Source organism: Taeniopygia guttata, chromosome 1 (genome assembly GCF_048771995.1).
Source record: "Taeniopygia guttata chromosome 1, bTaeGut7.mat, whole genome shotgun sequence".
In the NCBI taxonomy this organism is placed as follows: domain Eukaryota; kingdom Metazoa; phylum Chordata; class Aves; order Passeriformes; family Estrildidae; genus Taeniopygia; species Taeniopygia guttata.
In genome coordinates, this window is record NC_133024.1 from 33496556 (window position 1) to 33517883 (window position 21328).

General features: G+C 41.3%; 1 protein-coding gene across 10 annotated transcripts in view; it reads left to right on the forward strand.

The window, feature by feature from the left end:
* SYTL2 (synaptotagmin like 2) overlaps positions 1-21328 on the forward strand; it is a 57408-nt gene that overhangs the window by 966 nt on the left and 35114 nt on the right. For 9 of the 10 annotated variants that reach the window (XM_030286350.4, XM_072937053.1, XM_072937049.1 and 6 more), the window contains exons 1-2: positions 3030-3185; positions 16130-16550. In XM_030286350.4, coding sequence (XP_030142210.4) covers positions 16450-16550 — 101 coding nt within the window. In that variant the 5' untranslated portion in view covers positions 3030-3185; positions 16130-16449. Of the gene's footprint in view, positions 1-3029; positions 3186-16129; positions 16551-21328 lie in introns of those variants that run through there. The other variant, XM_072937046.1, reaches the window with a different exon arrangement.

Consider the following 21328-nt stretch of genomic DNA (forward strand, 5'->3'; position numbering starts at 1 on the left):
TTTTGTTTGGGAGCAAAAGAGAAGGAAAATTATCAGACCCAGGTCATGCACATTTGATCTTTGAAGCCATTCCTTTCATGCTCATTATTTTCAAGCCACTCTTTTTCTTACCACAGAGATCACTGCGTAAAATAATATAAATTATCCACACATTTTCCTTTTACACTTTGCACTTCCAGTATACATTTTCTTATAATGTTTTAAAATAAATTCTAAATAATTCTAAAATATTTTTGAAGGCTTACTTTTCAGAGACTCTGCACTCCTTCATGTGTGAAGAGGGGGACCTGTGATGGGCTGAGAGCTCCTGTGGTGGACTTGGGAGCAGCCAGGCAGGGTATTTCTCAAGCTACTCCACTCACCATTATTGCTTTGCCTTCCTTTGTGCATGTGGAGAGTTTTTAATGGCATAACCTAAGAGTGTGGAAGATTTTAAAAGAAAAAAACAGTTACCTTGATGCCCAGGACCCAACTGAAGGATGAAAAGCAAGGGATGATGTGGTCAAAGCCACCTGGGAAATGTCACTACCGCCATTAAATGAACATCAGAGTCAGCTGTGATTTGTGTTAGTTCATCAGAAGCAGCTCAGTGTCAAAGGCAGTTGAGTGACACGAGGAAACTGGAGGAAGGAAAGCATTATCAGCTTGATTTTCTTCAGTGGAAGCTACTGTCTCTTCAACTAATACCTGTCATTTTGTAACCACATCAAGGCATTCACTAATTTTTTCATTATTGGAAGAAGATGGCATGACTTCCTTTTTACTTTGGGAAATAACTAGAGGGATAGACATGCTGGATGCAGGATGAAGGAAAAAAGGTGATCCACTTTCTGAGTCTGATAGCAATATTACTATCCGAAGATACCTGCAGACTTCATTGGTTTGGGTCTTTTTCCTGAAGATGCCATAATACTCTCTGTTGCACTGCAATCAAAACTGTGCTTAAATCTTTTGATTGTGCTGAGGATTTAACAACTCTGTGACTGTGTCTGGGGAACACAAAGAGGAAGCTGGGTAGAGTATACCCTTCTGTGACTAATTTTTGTTCTCTTGCTGCCACCTTGAGAGTGTTCAGGCACAATTCACTTGAAAAACAGCTGTTCTGTGCTTACATAAAATGAGTAGATCCTTTAAATCTGCTGAACCACTGCAGAGTAGCTGTGGGGACAGCCTGGATACTGGGTGCAGACTTTTTCCATCTGTAGTTACTGAGGAATGAGTCTGAGGGTCCCTCAGGTATTCCATGTTCTGAAGGTCATTCAGATATTTTCAGTTTCTTAATGAAGATATCAACTGGCAACTGGTCTGAGCTGAGACAGTCCTTTCACACATAATCCCACAGGTTTCATTTTAAGATCAAGAACACATCACTAAACTAAATTTGAGCAGGAGAGCTCATCTATGTATTTTAACAGACACAGCACACACCACATACACAGTTTCTCAGCAGTCACTCCTCACAGTGCTGGAGACCTCTGCCATTTAGCACCAAGGAGCTGGTTTTTCCTAAGCTTGGGTCCAAAGTCCTTGCTTAGAGGGGGAATTGTTTTGGGCGATGGGTACACAGGACCCATCAGTTCCAAGTCCATCCGGCAGGGGTCAAGCGCCCTCGCAGCTGCCAGCTGATACAGCGTGCCTGGTCCTGAACCACTGTTTTACTCATACCTTCCTTTTTCTTCGGGACTGCTGCGAGAGGGGGGAAAGAGGTATTTCACACAAGAAAGAAGAGTATGCTCCATCTACGAAGAGTGTCAAAAGGGCTTCGCATCACTTCCAATTAAGGGATCTGCACTGAACAGCACTTTAGTGTAGATTTGAATAGATACAGCCTTAGTGTGCTACATTGGGATGAATAAACAGGATATGTAGATGAGAGGTGATTGATTGAAAATTATTGAGGGGAGCAGGTGACTTTTAGTCTTTCACAAGGTCTCCAATTCACTCTGATCCCTGCAAGCTGAATGTAAGCCTTATTAAAAGCTTATTAAACGTGAATTTTACTGCATAGTGCATGAAAAGTATGCTCTAGTCCCTTATTTTGACATCAAAAAGGAAGAGCCGCATACCAAATGCATTAAATTGAAAACACATGTAATTGACCAAGACTTTATACCAATGCTATGAACACTAAATTTTCTCTGAAAATTGTTTCCCCATATCCAAGTTTGAGAAGGAAGTGAAACATAAGGATTTATTGTTAGCAGGAAGCCAGGGCTGATGGTGTCGGATTTGGGGGGTGAATGGACTCGGGTTGGAAACACAGCGGGGGCGTAATTTAAGTCAGAGCTGCTGCGAGAGAGAGCCGAGCCAGCGCTCCGGGCGGCAGACGTGGGCAGGTGACAACAGGGCTGCCCTCAGGGCACAGCGGCCCCACTCCGGGCACGCCAGACACTGAAATCCTTCAGCTGCCCCAAACCAGAATTAAACCAGTTAGATCAAGCACTGTGAGAAGAACGTGAGTAAGGCGAAAATGCCAGCAACCAGCTCTCCTCATGCCGGGGTCGGTGCTTTCACCCTTCCCGCAGAGGCACTCCGGCTTCAGAAACCGCCGTGGTGCCTGGCTGCTGAGGGAAAGGTCCTGCTGAAACACCCCATGAAATTGCGGCATGTGTATTTTGTGCCACTAATTAAACAGAAAAGCACTTAGAACAACTTCCTGAACAAGCAGATGACTGAATCCTCTGTTATCGCGGCCCGTATCTTTACTCAAACAGGGGCGTATGTCCACACTTCTCGGGTTGCCTATCGCCAAGTAAAGTGAAATACGGATCACTGTCCTCAAGGCAGCTCGTCAGGTCAGGCCGACACTCCCCGCGTTGGCTTCGTGAGAAGCAGCCGCTGTCCGCTGTGGAGCTGCTGCCTCAGAGCAGTGCCCGCTGACAGCCGAGCCGAAGTTCCCCCGGCCCGGGCAGTATCACCGCCCCGCCGGGCACGGCGGGGGTGCCACAGGTGACAGGAGCGGGAGGGCGGGCCCGGGCGGGGGGAGCCGCCCCGCTCGGAGGGGCCGGCGCCGGCATTGGCCCAGGGCGGCGGGACGGGCTCGGCCCCGCCTGCGCCGCCGTCTCCTGCCCTCAGACAAGCGCGGCGGAGGCCGGGGGACAGAGGCTGCCCGCGGGACCGGGGAGCTGGCGCTGCCTCCGGCCGGAGGGAAGGAAGGGGGAGCCGCGGAGGGGACGGAAGGAGAGGTGAGGCTGACCTAGAAAGGGCTCTGGTGGTGGGGACGGGTGGTCTTGTTAATGGAGTGACTCGGAGTCAGAAAGGGCTGTGGAAGCCACCCGCGCCCGCATTGCTGGGACAGCGTGGAACGAGCCCGCTGGCTGCCAGCCTTCCCCAGCCGGGCTGCTCCGCAGGGCTCGGCCGCGCTCGGCTGGCGGGGCCCGTTCACCTGAGCACGGAGCAGCGCTCACAGGTGTCTCCCGGCCCGGCCTCGGTTGTTGAGGCCGCAGGGAAGCGGCGCTTCCAGCGCCTCTCCTCAGAACCGCTCTCGACAGCCCCGGGGAGCCGGGCGCCGGGACATCCCCGCTGCTGCTGCCTCTGTCCGGCGTGAGAGCTGGGCTGCACAGAGCTCTTGGTGTCTGCTGGAATGGGAGGACACTCTTCATTTAAATAAGGTGCTTAGATCTCAGCTGAGAGATGTTAATGACCTTTGCGTAAATAGTAAACACGTTTAATCTCAAAACAGTGAATTAGTCGCATCATCCACGCCGTCTCTGGAATGACTTGCAGGATTGGACTTGGCCCTTAAAGTCTAATGTAGCCAGTTGCGTCTTTCCTGTGTGAGCAGAAGAATCTGCTTAGAAGATTGCTAGGATGAAGGTCACTTAAATCTGGGGACAGATTGTTATGTGATAAGTATTTAACTTTTTGAGAAAGTGTAAAGGGAAGGGACTTAGAACATGTTGTGGTGATGAGTCCCCCCACACTCATTCACAATACATGCTTAGCAGGATGTTGTGAGAAGAAACTTGGTTTTATTAGCTGAAAGAACTGATCAAAGTGTTGCACCAAAACATTTGCATGTTTCCACACAGATTGAAGCTCTCTTGATGGATCTCGTGATGGATTGTTTAAAAGACTAATTAATCAAAGCACTTTATTAGACTTGTGTGCAGCAACAATGCAGCTTTCCAGTCATTAGTTCTTAATTACCATTAGTCGTTATTATCTCTTTCCCAAACAGTTTTTAACAATCACATATATAAGTGGTGGTAAACCTGGAATATACAATGCCCTGGAGCTGGTGCCCTATATTTAGCACTGATGACTATGCTTCTTGATGGTTTGTTTCAGTTGTAGGAGTCACAGTGAAGTGACTTGAAGTACTTGAGAGCTCTTGGGCAAGAGAAGCTGGAATCAAAGTGAGGGTTTTTTTTGTGATTTTCAAAACTTATCATCCTTTGTTTCTAATTGTTAATATATTGTCCACCTTGCTTTCTTCCTGGAAGAAAAGGGGGTAATCTCAGATTATGTAGTCCATATTATTTGAGGGAATAATTTTACTGTAGTGTTGCTAGGCTTCTTTCTTATTTGTTTTGCAGGATTATTCTGGTTCCATCAGACACATCTCCTCTTTGTTCAGCAATCTTATTTTACTTTCATCTGACATCTTTCCTGACCACTCTACATTTTCTATTCTATCTTGCAGATTTTACTATTTGCCTATGCTTTCCTATGCCCTATTTGAGCAAGGATACTTCAAGTCTTTGTTCATTTGCAGTTGTGTGTTATTTATGTACACTAAGTTATAAAATACTACTAATACTGTTGCTGTGATACAAAATGCTTATACCCTGCTACCAATTACATACCTTAGTGTGTTTATGTCTAGGTCTAAGGCAAGGAAATAATAAGCATCTTAGTCTGCTTCTACCTTACGTGTGCAGCAGTTCTCTGCTTTGGTTGTAAGGCACATTTTTTAATTTCTTGAAGCTGTCATTGGTCTGTCTCTTGTTAAACAAATTTTATTCCAGCATTTCTTGAATCCCAAAATAATGTATTATCAGTTTCACTGTCAGACTTTTAAAATTCAGTGAAATAGGTCTTTGTGCTCTTGTTTTCTAATTCTGACAAAGGTCAGAATAAACAACATTCCCTTACCCCCAAAAATGGATGACAGAAAAGTGAATTTGTCATTTCTGTTACGAGTCACTGCTTTGGGACACTGGATAGCACTCCAGGAGTGCTCTGTTTCTGCTGCCTAGAGGCCATGTGCAGGTATTCTCTGGAGTAAACTCCTGTTATTCTGCAGGAGACGCTTGCCAGATTCCCAAGTGAAAATACTGCTTCAGTTTAGTACATGGAGAAAATCTTTGATAGTTTCATCTGGAAAAAAGGCTTAACCAGGAAAGCTGTTGGATGAAGTTGAAGAAATTGCTTCTTCTCTACTCTGTATTTTTTCCTGTGCTCATGACAGAAAGGGATGAAACAGACTTAATTCAAAAATCTAATAAAGCATTATTTACGAGGAAATATATAGGTAATTTGTAGGAAAAAATGTTTCATTTTTTTTTAATTAAAAGTGACGCTCCTATCCTTTGGAAGTCACTCTTTATTCAAGAGTGACTTGTTTTAAACCTTGGTAAAGAATTTTTTTTCTCTGCACAGAAAGTGCTTTTCACTTGGGATTGCTGACTAATGGATGACTGCTAAAAATAGTAGGTACCTTCCTGGTGCTTGAAGTCCATCACCTGTTGCATTTAAAGGCAGCTTATTTAGGTTGATCAGAAGTCAATTTAAGGAGGCTCCATAGTTTGCTCTTCCAATTCCAAAACAGTTATGCCAAAATGTGTATGACCAGTGATGTGGCATTTGCTGTATCAGCAGTCTCCAGTTTTTTAACTTATTTGGGCATAACTTGAGAATGACATCTGATTTCAGCAGACTTACTCATGATTCATTCTTGGGGCAGGTAGTCATTCCAATTCATCAGGGTACAGCAACTGGCTATGCTAGATTCTTACTTCATGTTACAAGGTTTCCTTGCTATATGTAATTTGACTCTGCTTATTGCATCAAGGGGGCAAAGGAAAGAGATGTAATGTATGTGTGAGGAGGAGGAAAAGAATACTTCTTCTCCTTCTTTATTTTATAACTCCTTTTCTGGATGATAATGCCAGACTATTTTTGACCTGAAACCCACTCAGTGTCCTGTGCCTATACATCAAATAATTCATAGCTTAACAATTTGTTGCCCAGGGAGGATGGGGACTCCCGATCCCTGAAAGTGTTCTAGGCAAGGCTGGATATGGCTCTGAGTAACCTGGACTAGTGGAAAGTGTCCCTGCTCATGGCAGGAGGGTTGAATTTAGATGGTCTTTAAGGTCTTTTCCAAGCCAAACCATGCTATGATCTCATTTTTTTTCCCCTTACATCTTGGTATGTTCCTTTTTTTCTGCAGTGTAAATCTTCTAAAAGTAATTTTTTTCTATTTCTGTGTCCATGTCAAGGAAATTTTGCATTTCATCTCTCTCTGAATGTGTCTGAGTATAAATAAAAAAAAAATGAGAGGAAAGGGAATGCTTATCTGTGGAGTAATTAGCAGAACAATATCCTACATTCTCTGCAAAATGTTTTTGTTCTACAAAAACCATCAAACAATATTGGTCAATTCTGTATGAAATTTCCTGCCCAGTGTCTGATTCTGGGTGACTGATAAACTGACAGAGATCTAGCTCTTTACCAGCTGGATGGGCTACAGTCAGACACTGTGATCTCAGCCATATACCTAGAGCTACAGAATTAGATCAGTGTATTTGAGAACTCCTGGGTTAGAAATGATTTCTACACCATTAGCTTGTAAATGTTAAGGTCTGCCACCATGCTTTTTTTCTCTAATGAATTTAAATGACTAATGTGGTTTAAAAATAGATTATCTGTTATAAAAAATTAAGGGTGAGGTCCAAAAACCCTCTGCAATTGCACTTGAAGCACTGTAATCAAAAGGTATGTATCAAAATCCTAGGCAGAAATCTAGCAAACAAGCAGAAGTAGCAAGTCCTTAACCTTCTATTCTGGTCCTGCCCACATAACTTGTTTTTTTGGTCCTGGGATAACTTATGTTAGTGTAAATGTCATTAATTTTACCTTGCTTCATAGTGATTCTCTGGAGGTTGAGAGACTTGGATTAAAAATTAATACCTTCAGGTTGCTCTCCTGTTCCCTCTGCTCTATTAGAACTGGACTGCTCTATAGGCAGGAATGCAGGTCTGTCTGGATGAGGAGGGAAGTTAGAAGAGACCTTGATTTTTTTTTTTTTAATAGTGGCCTGACTGAGAGAAAGTGTACCTGGCTTCCTGTTTCTGCCTGCAAGGTTGTGGTATCACTTTAATATTGATTCTGTGAGGTTTATTCCTTGGTAGTTCAGGCCTAGGAGGGGTCAAGAGAAAACCAAGCAAACCCTTCAGAGATTATTGTGTATTTTGGAGGACAAGGGGATGTGCATTTGGATCTTCTTGGGTTAAGTGGTCATGGGGGCTCTGGATTTGGCTGCTTCCTGGGTATGTAACTGTAGCTATTTGGCGAGTGAGCTAACACCTTGCATAGCTATGTTCATAAAGAATGAGCCACTCCTGCACGACTAAATACCTGTTCAGGGACAGGCCTGATACTCCAAAGCCCAGCCTCACAAACTCTAAACTCCTGATTTAGCTGCCTGTGAATGAGAAACAATTCCTGTCACAGTCTTTTTCTCCTTCTTTCCTATTCCTGTGCTATTGAGCAGCATTTGTAGGGCAAATCCTTTTCACTCAGTGCACATTGACACCTCACCTCATCCAGTGCAACTGAAGGCTGCTCCAGAAACTGTTCCCCGCTTTATGCTTCTCATGAGTAGCAGTTTGGTTTAGCTCTTGCCATGTCCTTTTATATTCATTTCACCACAACACACCTCATTTTTCACTGTCAGAGTTCTCTGCTTGCATCTGGCCATAAGTGTTCAGGGAAACTGGTACCAGTCAGGGAGAAGACAATTTCGCATGATACAGCCCAGCCCAGCAGTGCAAACAATCTTGTGAGTGAAGTTTTCATGGCTGATAGGCTTCTGTTATTCTTGCAATTCAATATCAGTATTAATGAGGACTAGCATTGCTGCTGGCTGGTTTCAACTTAGCCAGAACGACCCCAACAGTATATAAAATTTTCATGTTGTGGGCTATCTGTTAAAATATTATGCTCGGGAGGACAAGTTATTTTCCTCTAAATAAGGAGCCATTGTGAGCTTTTTAAAGTGTATCTATTAAAAAAATATAACAACAAAACAAGTAAACAAAAACCATTTTCTTTCCTCTACCACGTGATTTGTGCTGGCAATTGTGTGAGGCTGTGTTTTCAAGTAGGTGTATGCTTTATTTACAGTAGCAAGGACCTAATAAATTGACACAAACTTTCTTAGTGTCCTTGAGATTACATAATTTATTAGGTAGGTAATTTTAACCTTCAAAACCTGCACAAGTGAGTGTCTAAGGTGTGTGGCTAGTCAGTCATCCTGTGAGAAAGGACAGACAAAGGGCTTGTTTTATTTGCTGTCTCTTTGTCCGCTGTAGTAATCAATTAGAGCTGTAGTTACAAGAACAAGGCTGGTGGCTGAAAAGCAGGAGATTGCAGTGAAAAATTAAGTGGTTCAGGTGAGTTACAGATTCTTTTGATTCCCATGGGTACTTATGCAATTAATTGTCTGAGAATGATGGAGTGCCTTTGCAATGTTCGGTGCGATCCCAAATTCCAGTTGGGCTGTAGGCAAAGGTGCTCTGAGGAAGCTGAGATCAGTGGTCTCTGTCAGGGAAAGCAAAGATGATGTAAAATATTGCTGTCTCGACTAGGCAATTTTATGCTTAATATGTACCACGAAGCTGTGTTGTGCACCCCCCTGCAGAGGCCATGTGCTAACAGTGACCTGAGCAGTTGGCTGTTGACAGTGCTTTAGAGAAGATCCAAGTGGTACATGGAAGGAGCAACCTCTTAACCCACAGGTTCCAAGTTTTACAAAAGCAGTGGAGGAAAATCTGTCTGCCAGTGGTGGTAGCTGTCCTTGCTCAACTAGCTCATCACCTCAACTCAGATGAGGCGTAAGAGCAGGATGCTCAAAGTCACAGGGATGCAACAGATACTGACTAAAGGATTTCCATAATGAGATAAAAATCATCTGAGAAGTCATATCCATGGACTTTGAAATAAAACTTTGAAAAGATTTCTTCAGAAACTGTATACTTCGGTCTTCCAGTTGATGTTTAGGACTGGAACTGCTCTACAAACTGTCTTACTGTCAGCTCAGTTTAGCATTACTCTAAGTATTTGAATATAAATCCTTGTCTGCTCTTTGTAACAGAGTTCTTCTCATCAGTGCTGCTAGCCCTTTAATAGGCCCTTTTGTTGGATTTGTTTGCTACTACCCAGTGACTGTAAACTGCAGCTCAGTGCGTTTTCACATAAGAAAGAATATCTTAACAAAGTGCAGGAAGTGTGTCACTTCCCAGTAGCCACTGATAGGAAATACTTGTTAATTAGTCACACTGTTGTGCACACTTCATTCTCCAGTAGTACAATTCCTACAATAAAACAGAATTCTAGCTAAAATGTAGCCAATGCTTGCTGGAGAGCAAGGAAGGAGAATAGAAATCAAATAGTTCCCCATACGTTTTCAGTATCTAAACTTGCCAAGGCCTCTACTTTAGCCTTTTTGATAACTTTTTTTTTTTTTCCCAAGGAATTCCTAGTACATATTAGATATTTTTATTTGACTTGCATCAATGCCGTGTTCATTAGCCTAATCCAGGTAATGCTAAATCCCAAACTAGAATACATATATTTTCTTTTGAAAGAATGGAGCAATGGAAGAAAAGGAAAGGGGTTTGGCAGCTCCTACTTGTAGATGACTGTCCTCTGTGGGACAGTACAAGTGGGAGAAATAACAGGTGTGTTTTCCATTCTGCAATAAAAATTTGTAAGAAGGGAATGGAGGTCCTGTTATCCCATTCTTATTGTTATCTTTCATGCTGAATCCGTATGTTTAAGGTGGCAAGTTTCCAGAAGAAGAGGGTAAGCACTTCTTTCCTGTAAAATGAAAAGAAGGTCATGGCTTCTTTACAAAACCTTCTTAAGAAATTAATCAGTTAGTTACATTATGAGTTTCAGGGTTGCTTGTTGCTGGGATCTTTTTTGGAAGGGAGAGGTGGGGCTGTGGCTGTTTCTTGTGTAACTCCCTTGCTAGAGTTTGAATCTGTCTTATATTTATGTTGGGAAAACATTCAGAAATAGCTAGCCATTACATACAGAAATCTATCTGACATGTAGGGTTAGGAGATACTTCCCACCAAGTAATTGGTTTGCTATTGATCTCTCTAAAGGTTTTAGTATTTTGCTTATTTTCAAGTAAGATTTAAAAACAGTCCCTCGGACTGGACCCTGTCCGAGTTTATTGCCAGTGTTGACATGAAGAATGAGAACGTGGCAATGGGATCTTGAGTCCTGTGAGCCTCACACTTCTGCTGCCTAAATGGAGATGAGAATAATTATTACACAACTGACTCTGAAGTGCTCTGCCTGCAGAGATCTACAGGACTGAGTCACCTTCATTATTATATTTCAAGTCCATTATGCTAAGAAGATATTCTTAGTTTTGTAATTCCTGATGAATAGAATTAGCTAGAAGAATTAAGTTCTTTCAAATGAACTGTTACTAATTCAAACAGTGTGCCTACTAGGATTGAACCACAGCCAAGTACAAATGGTACAATGTGCAAGGAAATATAACTAGATTTGAAAATATGCTGATGTTAGTATCAATAACTTGGTGGAATTTCTGTAATTTTGAAAATTCTTCAAATTTTTTTTTTTTTTTTGTAGATTTATACTTACTGCAATGTGAAATAAATGGCATGGCTTCTACAGTTAATCTGACAGTGGTCACAGGGAGAAGGAATGTTTAGGTGTGTTTTCCTGAGGCTTCTCTTTAATTTTTGAACCTCTTTCTCCAGAGACCACATCCTCTTAATACCTCTGGCTTAATGATTTTACACCATAGCAGGTACAGAGATTTACATTCTTAGGCAGTGCTGCCAATATCCAAGCCCTGTGAAAGAAATGGCAAGCTGCCATGTATGATTAGAGGGATTAGGCCACAACCAAAGCAAATTATGCTTTTCTGTTCCAAAATTAAGTTGTTAACTTTTATCCTCTTTGCTATTAACTCTTCTTCAGAGTAAATTGCCTTAATAGTCTTCAAAGTGGTGAAGGTCTTAATGTCTTACCAAATAAGAATAAAATTAAACCACAGGCAGAGTCACGTGGACCAACAAATTGGATGTTCCAGGAGAAAATGAGATTTTTTTTAATTTTTCTGAAGTGCTTGTGCCAGCTGAACTTCTTCCTCTTTCAGCTGATCATTATATAAGGCTGTCAGTGAAAGTATCTTGAGATTTGCAACTATTTTACAGGTTAAAAACAACAAGGATTATTTCAATACTGTTGAGGAAGGGTAAGGTGTGAGCAAAGCTTGTGTGTAGCTTTCAGTATTTTCGCCTTTGTGGCTGTTTGGAGCAGTTATCTGGTCCTATTCTTTCCCTTAACCATGTTGTTGCATAGGAGGACAAATAGGCTTATTATTGCAATGAAATGAAGCATTGCTGTTTAATAAGTCAACACTGAAACTGCTCTTAAAATAATACCCCTCACTTCTGCAAAAGTCCTTGTTGTACCAGCACTTTTCACAAATAGCTAGATAAGAACTTCCTTACCTCCCACTGATTAAAGACACATGTAAGCAAACACTCTTAAAAATTAATTAAATTAATCTCTGGAACTGTTGGACATAAGATATGCTGTGTATACTCTGCTATTATAATTTTCAAAATAGTCTGATAGCACCTCTTGTAAGAGTGCCTGGATTGGCTGCAGATATGCATATCTTACTGGGTGATCATTTCCTTTTTGCCCGTTCAGGAATAAAAATGGCAACAGGCCTTCTTGTGCTGAAATTCTTGTCCTGATCATTGCAGGCAACAGCTTTTAAAACTCCCATGAATTGTGACTTAAGTCCCACTGCAAAGTTAATAGCTTTTCTTTCGCCACTGCTCAAAATGAAATCCATAATCCTCTGATCTTCTGAGCAAATATGTTCATGACCATTTGTGCCTGTGCCAATAATGGTGTTTAGCTTAATTAGCTGTTCTACCTTCATGGGATTTGCCTCATGTATTTACAGAAAAATTAACTCTAAGCCTAGGCTGGTGGTGAGTTACCTGTGACTGCACTGTTTAAATATCACTGGAGAATGAAAATTATTTGTTTGTTGTTGCTGCAAAGCTATAGCTTGTGGGACTCGCAGTCAGAGGTACTGCTACTGCCTAATGTCACTTCCCAGGGCCATAGGGGCCAGTTCTACAAGGCTTTTATTGCTCTTAGTATTCTTCTTGGTTTCCCTGCTTCAAAATAAAGGTCTGTTATTTCCTGAGCATGGGTGTAAGCCAAACTTGGTTACCTTTGAGAATGAGCTCCTCTGCACATGCAAGTGTTCGTAGTGCACAATTGCATTTATCTGTCTTCCTCAACTTCCTGTTGCCTTATGTGTGGACTTCCAACTCATCCTAGCTGCTAGTGCTGGTATGTTCTAGCAGTGGAGAAATATAGTTAGAAAAATGTGTAGCTGTCAAGCATATAAATCCAAACCCTCTTATTTTGAAGAGCCAGTAGGTTACTTGTAAGTGGATTCTTTCTGTGATGAAGATGTGTGCAGATAGCAGTTGCTGATCAGCCAGGCCTGCAGGGTAGCTGTTCAGCTGAAGGAATTGGCACAGAGAGCTGTGTAAAGCAGCCAAAAGTAGGATTGGCTGTCACCTTCTTCCTCTTGTTAGAAGGCATTGGCTGCAAGACAGATTCTCTGGATCAGAGCTTTAGCAGCTTAGGTCTCCTCTACAAGGAGCCCTTGAAAAGTAGTTTTGCAATGTAAAGTTAGGACATTGAGATTTCTACATGCAAAAGGAGATCGTGGTTTGAATGGAACAGCTGACTCTGGGGTTTTGCTGTTTGTTTTCTGACTCTGCTGGTAAACTCAATGTCAGCCATGGCAAAGTACTCCAACCTTTTCCTTACCTCCCTCATTTGCATCCCATAGGCATACACTGAGTAAAAACTTGGAAACTTGAACTATTATTGTAGTAACTCTTAATGTAATATACCATAGTGTTCAGAATACAATATTCAAATTAACATTCCCCTTTTGTGTTTGGGGAAAAACAGTGTGTGGGAATAAGCAGAGCCGTCTATAGGGTTAATGAGTTTGTAGACAAAGTTGTCTTTCTTTTGTGGTTCCTGTTTTAGAAAAATGTGAATTCTGACTTAAAGCAATTGAGGTGTACAGCTGTCTGAGAGGTTCTGAGAAATTTTACAAGATAAAATTTTTGGATGAGTGCCTGGCCTAAACGAGTTGGAAACCAAAAGCAGCTTAAGAGTGTGTGTGGGCAAAACTATATTTTGAGTTACCTTTGTGTTTCATTTATTGCCAGAACATAGAAGCTTTCATGCATGAGTTGGATGAAACATAATTTCAGATCTTGTTTATTACTGGGAGTCTTTCATTTAAGGGAGGATTTTTTGTGTGGCTTTACCTGAATTTAATGTTTAAGAAAAAAAATCGTGTCAAATATGCCATGAGTCACATGTGCATATATTATATAGCACAAGAAACTCCTGCTTCAGAAGTCAGTCAGTATGGTATCAATTTCCATGATTTAATCAGTTTGATAAGGATCTTTCAGCCTTATTTGAAACTTGGTCAGGAAGGTTTTCAGTCCTAAAAAAAAAAAAAGCTTGCCATTGAACTTGCAGTGGCACCAAACAAACTGTTCAAACCTCTCAGTTCTTCTTGACATGTATAGGGGTTTTTAAGAGAAAGAAAATATCAAAAGAAATCAAAATAATTGAGGCAGAGGTGGTATTAGAGTGTGAATTGAACAGGAGGGAGACATTGATTTTTTTTTTAAAACTTTTCATTTTTAAATTAACTTCAAGTTTTACAGCAGGTTCTATACTCTAAGCTAGCATTTTTACCATCTGTGTTTGGAATCAGTGCTGATAATCTTTCACAGAACGCCAGCCTTGCAGTTACTTGTATCAGACAATCTCATGAGATTGGCCATGCACCACGCACACAGAAAGAGTCTTGTTTATGAAGAGCTGTGGAATCATGGGTGAAGAGCCTGCCAGGGAGGGTGGTATCTTGCTATCTGACCTCTGAAAACAAAGTGGGGGCCCTCCCCTAGCTGAAGAAACTGCTCTACAGAATGATGGTATCTGGCAAGTTTAGTAGCAGTGCTGCTTGCTGTGAGCTCTTACAGTCTGTTTGGATGTGCCCTTGCAACCTGTTGTTCAGCTGGGGAGGACCAAAGCTCTATTTCCACTAATTTTATTGATTTGAGTACTGAGAGACATCAGTGAACTCTGCAGGTGGTTTTGTAAATGCTGTCCAACTATTTCCTTTGGATTTTAAAATTAATATAATAAAACAATATAACACATCTTCCCTCAGTCTTCTTTAAACAAAAAAGACCAAAGATGTGGTAAGATATTATTCGCAGCTTTCTTGCAGACTGGACTTATCTTGGGCAAGAAACAAAGTAAAATCTTTGATTATTTCAGTTCACAGCTGTCCAGGGTCTGTAGTTGCAACGTGAGCTTCTGTGCCTGTTGGCTGGGCACTTGCCATTCAACTGGCATCCAGGGCTTTGGATTAGCAGTGTGGGTGCTATGTCAGATGGTATAGAATGTTTCCACATGACAGCTGAAACCAATATCCATACCTAAGCTGAAGGAGTACTGTTGTAGATACTCAACAAATTTAGGGTTGTTATATTTGTTGGTAGTCCTATAGAAAACACTTTTCACTTTTGCCTAATTATGAAGCCATAATTTTCTAAAAGCAGATAAGGTTACAGATGGCAGGTTGCTTGAGATGCTGTTGTATCAACCCCATGTGACAAAATCACAATGAGGATTATAGAGAAAAATACGGCAGCCAAACAAAAACATGCAGAAGGTAGTTGGGCATTGGAGTTGTTGGGGGCATAATCAGTAATGTGGCTACAGCTCCCTACCAAATCTAAAAGACAATATCTTGTTTTAATGGCCTGGTTGCACTGTTGTGCCCAGGGGTGTGAATGCAGTGACTCATTGCACAATTGTAGTGCTTGGTAGATTGATATGAAGTCAGCATCCTGTCAGCCACATCACAGTGTCAGTCTGCAAGGGCCAAAGGAAGACACCCACAACCCTGAAGGGCTGTGATGGAGCTGCCTGGTACAGAGTCCTGTCCACTGAAAACATCTGCTTCTCTTCTGTCTCTCACCAGGTTTGGAACTTGGCATGATTCTGAGCATTACATTTGAGCTATTTATTTTTTTTTTTTCAGGCTTTGACATCCACATCTCTGTAGTCCTGAGGCACTAAGATAACCCTACCACAGACACAGCTGACTCCTCCCCATGATACCCTCTTTATTCCTTGAAGGGCTTTTTTAAGAAGAGGTTTTTGTCTTTGGCAGTTGGAATTATCTCTAAGTGGATAGTCCTCTGAAACCATGGCCTGTGAAACAGAGACAAAACAGTATTTCAAATTACTACTTGTAAATGCAGTTTGGCTTGTATAAAGCAGTGAGGTTCATGTTACCACATGACTTGTAATTACACATACTCAATATTGTTATGTTTAAACTATTTCTCATTTATTCCATATGGTCTGTAGAACAGTGGTTTGGCCTTTTTTTTTTTTTTTTTCTTCCTTTAAATCATTGTGATAAGTCCTCTTTACTTATTTTTTGGGGGTGATGATCTCCCCTTTGCTTCAAATTGTTCTGCTAACTGTAAGGGTGATTTAAAATACTTGTATAATAAAAGTGTACCAATTGTATGACACTTGTTTCTATGTTTTAGGGTGTGAGTTGTCCTATTGGGGAGGAATATATTTTCATGGCCACCTTGTTCAAGAGGCCTGTAAAACAAGTTTGACTTGAAGTGACCATTTGAACTTTCATAAAGTCATTTAATCACACTGAAAAACTTGTTTCTTTTAATTAAGAATGCATACATAATCTACTTCCCTGATCCCTGATATTGTAACTTGTTCTTCCTTGTCTCTTTTTTAGGGAATGTTTGTTTGTTCTCAAACACTGGATATGCTGGATCAATGAACTCTTACTCCAGGAAGCAGAGCTGAGAGGACAAACTGAGAAGACATTATTGTGATGGCAAGCAGGAATGCAACACTCTCCCAGAAGTCTCTGATCTAGGGAAACATGCAAGAAAGCAACCTCTGTGACTCTTTAAACCACTGACTGTAACCCAGTCCAGGTTTGTCAGTGCCTGCTGAAAAAGATTTCTAGAACTTTAAAGCAGACTACAAGACTGCCCTCAGCAGCATCCAAGATCTTCCCAGACTCTTTACCAACCCTACACACAAAACAAGATGATTGACCTAAGCTTCCTAACAGAGGAGGAACAAGAGGCAATAATGAAGGTGCTGCAACGGGATGCAGAGCTTAAAAGAACTGAAGATGAGAGAGTCAGGTAAGGGATCTTGCACCCTGCTTGTCCTGGGAAGACCTACACAGTTCCTGTGTTGTGTTACTCAGGAGTAGATTAAAACAGTTGTTGCTGAGGGCCCCATATTCCTCAGTATATGTGGTTTGGAGATTTTTTACTCTGGACTAGATTTACTATAGTCTCTACCATGCAAATGATTCATTACTGGCCAAAATTGTTATGGACCTTTATAATTCCCTAAGGGGCCAAGAGTACCCTGTACACATCTGCCTAGATACACATCTGCCTTGGTTTCCTCAGAAGAGGATTCACTTAGTTTGCAAGTGTCAAAACCACTGCAGACTGGGCTAATGCAAAGTAAATGAGGGACTTGGCTCAAAAGGAGTGCAAGCACTCCCAACAAACCAAAATATGGTTGCAGTCAGCACATATGTCTAAATGCTGAAGTTGCACCTAAAATATTTGGAGCTGCAGTCCAGAAGAAGTACCAACACTATGCCCCACTGCCAAGAAAAGTCCTTGCAAACATGGATAAAGCAGAAAATTGGTCTTTAATTTCTTTGTGTTGTCACAGATGGAGCAATGTGTTGTTGTTCTGGAGTGTTTTATGTGCTGAGAGGTTTTAGTGGAGCTACTGTTAGGGTAAGTGACTAGAAATGTAGTGTTGCAAGTAACTGTAACATAGAAATGTAAGTGACTAGAAATGTAGCCATGACTAGAAATGTAGTGTTTCCCAGATGGCTCTGAGAGAGCTGTCTATCTACACAGGTAGCAGTCAAATAGTTGCTTCAGCTGATATAGATATCTGCCTGCTCAGGAGTGAAGGGTTTGGTAGCATTGTTTTTTGGGGTTTTTTTTTCAGTGTGAAGGAAATTATCCATTACAAGGTACAAAAAATAATATGTGGACAAATAATGAAAAATGGAGCCTGAGGTGCTGAGAACTCCATGTGCTATAACAGAAATAAATTTTTACAGGCTTTAGTGAAGGCAGGATTTTCTCTCACTGATTTGGTAATCTTCTCTAAGATTCCTTCTCGTTGTGATCTTCCTTGTGAAGTAATGTATTTCCAACTTAAATATTTTGGAATTATTCCAGCCATGATTCATCTCTGGTGCTTCTTTGCTACTGAGAAAGATTTTTTGATAAGTGTCCTTGCTGTAGGGCATACCCTATATACTGCAAAGGAAAAGGTAGCCTGCCTCTTGCCCTAAGAGCAGCATTCCTTTTGCTGAGTATGCTTGTGCAGCCCTGTGGTTCTTTGATCAGCATGCAATCAGCAATTTGTTGAGTTACTCTACTTGCTTCTTTTTAAGAGCAATAAAGTATAGACCAGTAGCTTCTCCTTGTTAAAAAGACTTTTCTTCTCAAAGCATTTGCTTTGCTGAAAGTAAAATCACTACAGGCACTGTTCCAAGTTCCTGCCCCCATCTTAATGCAGCCTAAGTAAATATTTTCAGCACACAGTTTTGTCTTCTGCTTCAAAAAGCAGTAAACTGACTTTTCTGTAACAGAATAGGCTTTTTATTTACTGAAGGTAGAAAAACCACTGTATCTAGTCTTGGAATGTTACATCAGTGCCAAGTCTGAAAGCATTCTGGGTAAGTAATTGTAGATGAGAGTTTGAAAACAGCATCTAGGGAAAAGAACCCTTCTTGGAATAGAAATTAAAAAAAACCACTCTCAGTAGTGGTCTGAAAGGCCTGTCAGAGAGTATTTTTGCCCCTGTAGCCTTACTTTTGCCATTGTAATTCTAGTTCAAGAGGGTGTGGTGGAAAATGCAAGAGACTGCCGATTGTAGAAGCCTGTAATCATGCTTTGCAGCAGCATGTTTGCTGCTACAATAAAAAGTCTCTTCTAGTTTCAAAATATTTTAACTTCCGAAAAGCTGGAAGCCTACATATGAAAAGGATTTTTCTACTTAATTGTGGCACACGGAGCTTGCTTTTTATATCTTTTATATTAAAACACTTCTTCAATTGTATCTCCAGCCAAGGAGATGCAGTACTTCAGTTTGGATTCTATAGCCTTGCACTGGCTAGCCTTCCAGCCTAGCTGGAAGATTCCAAGACCTGGGATCAACTGTCATCATACAAACATCAGACAGTGTGTTATTTATATGTGTATATAATGGAAGTCTTTCAATGTGATGTTTTTTCCTCTCCAGAAGAAATTCTGAGGTTTGAAGAGTGTTCTAAATAATCTGTTGCATGTACTTGGAGCATGGACAAATTGGTAATGTGACAAAATCCTCTTTGAGCCACTTCCTAGTGGAATTTTACAAATCACCTGATAGTCTCTTCCCTACTAACAGTTCCTAATATTGCTAATCTAAAAAAACTGAGTAGGCTGGCCCATGCAGCCTCCTTAAGGTAGTCTGCTTCAAATCTTGGTTCCTTGAGGGTTGTGATAGGTGTTTCCCCATCTTGTGACTCCTTTTGTGTTGGTCAGGATCAGCAAGATCAGTTTTAGGTGCAGCACTGCTTTGGGAACAGTATGTCTGCTTCCTCCTTCACCTCTGTTGAAGTTTGTCTCAAAGGAAGGAGGATACTGATGTCTTTGGCAAAAGGGTGATGAAGAAATCTCAGGTGACAAGAGGGTGTGATGCATGGAAAGCAAAAGCCATTGTATGCTTTTTTTATTCCTGCGGCAAGAAGTTGCCTCTCTTTGCTTCCTTACCCTAGTAGCTGCAGCAGTTCACTCAATGGCAGTGTTGCAGTGGATGAGGCAAAGGCATAAAACAAGAGTCAGGTGACAGCTTTTCAAGACTTGAAGCTGTTTTTCAGCATATTACTAACTTAATTATTCTGGTTATGTTGTCATCATTCCTGTCCAGGAATCTCTGATATACCCTACCTCCAGCATTGTACAAAATCAGTGGGCTACGTATATAACTGAATGCTCTGGCAGTAGATTCAACGTATTGCCTAACTCCTTTTACAGATGCATAGGTCAGAATTAGCTTAACTTTGAGCCCTTTCTGGAGACAGTAATGTTGCAGAAATATATCTGTCTGTCAAGTCGTGGAGTGTGGTTGGGTGACTCTTTTGTGGTTTCAGTAGCTGGCCCCCGGCACCAGCGTGTCTAAGGCAGAAAGCTGTTGTGGTCACCTTTGGGACAGGGTTCCCTGCTGTGGTGATCAGCCCTTCCCAGCAGAACCTCCTAGCAGTGCTCTTGCGGGCTGTGTCTGGGATTGTTTGCTCCTTATGTAAACTGAAGGAGGTTAATGATAGGGGAAATACTGATACGGAGTTGTGTGGTGGGTGGAGACTGATGTGTGCCAAACCCCTTTGATACATTAATTGGTGTGGCATTGCAAAAAGAGAAAAAGCTTCAGGGGTCTGATTCTGCTGGGAGTGTGTGGCTGTTGAAAGTCTATTGTAAATGCTATTTTGACTCTGGCTAGTTCTAACAGATATCCTCTCCAGTTACTTTTCAAGGCAGTTTTCCTTATATTGTTAACTGTCTTTTGTGAGGTGGGATATACTTAAGATATTGTGGTGATGCTAATATTGGCATTGGGGAAACCAGAATTACTATTGTAATGTGAAAATAACTGACATCAGAATACATACTTCAAATTGTCATAAAGTGTTTTTTTTGTTACATGAACCTGTTCTGAGAGTGTGCTTCACAGAGGCAACGATGTTCTGAGTGCACCTGTTGTGGCAGAAAAGGATAAGCTCATGTCTTCTGGATTAATTCCCCCTTATGGACACTGCTTGGCACCACATATGATTTTCCAAATACAGTGACTATTCAGGAAGTAGATTAATTTTATTCCCTAGCAGAATCTTCTTGTTGTTATTTATCCCTTTTAGCACAGCCAACTGACATAAGAACAAAGGTGGAGAGGATGGTCCCAGCCCACCTTGTAAAATGCCAGTAAGAAAACCAGGATGGTTTTCATCTTGATCAGGTGAGATAACTGGGCTTAAGGAAGAGACCTTACTTATTTGTCTTGGTAAGAGATACAGCATTGGACTACACTGAGAAATGAGCTGATACCTTTTTTCTCAGTATTGATTACTACTTTGTCTACTAGCAGATAAATTGTTTGACAGGATGATGATTTTTTGGGAGTGCTAGTGAAGCAGGAGAGATGAGACTTATTCTGTATTGTAAAAGAATGTACTGAAGGGAAAAAAATGGATACTAATAACAGTTTAAACCTGTATATGGAGTAATCCCTCTGTAAGCAAGGTTTTCCCTACAGTTCAAAAGCTTTCTTGGTAAGACTTGCCACATGTTTGTACCTGAGACTGTTTTGGATTATTAAGCATCAAACTGAAGCCTTTGTCTTCAGATTGGATTAGTCTTGATTTGTAGTTAACCTGAAATCCTAAAAGCAACCTTTTCTTTCACACAGCAAGAAAGATGTCCTTGCTGGTAGTGTGAAGCAAGCTATGATACAGGCTCTTCTGCTCACTTATATTTGCTTGTGTGTGTCATTTGGTGGGGCTGGTTTTATGCTTTATATGCTTACTTTAAAAGCCTGTGAAGAGGTGGGGACACTGTGTGAGCAGAACCTGACAGTTACTTATTTTCTAACAACCTTTCCAGCCCTTTTTCAGATTGTCCTGTGCTGCTGTCCAGGCAGGCTCTAATATCAAAGGTTTATTGGCACAGGACAGCTGTGCCTTCATTGTGAGGGTTGGGTTGATTGGTTTGGTTTAGTTTTCCCCTGTCAGGTTACTTGGGTTGCATCAGAAGAGGGAGGGGAGGCCATTGGAGAGCCTCAATGAAAATCCTTTAAAATAAGCAGAGAAACTAAACAGTGTAAGGCTGTTCTGGAGATAAAA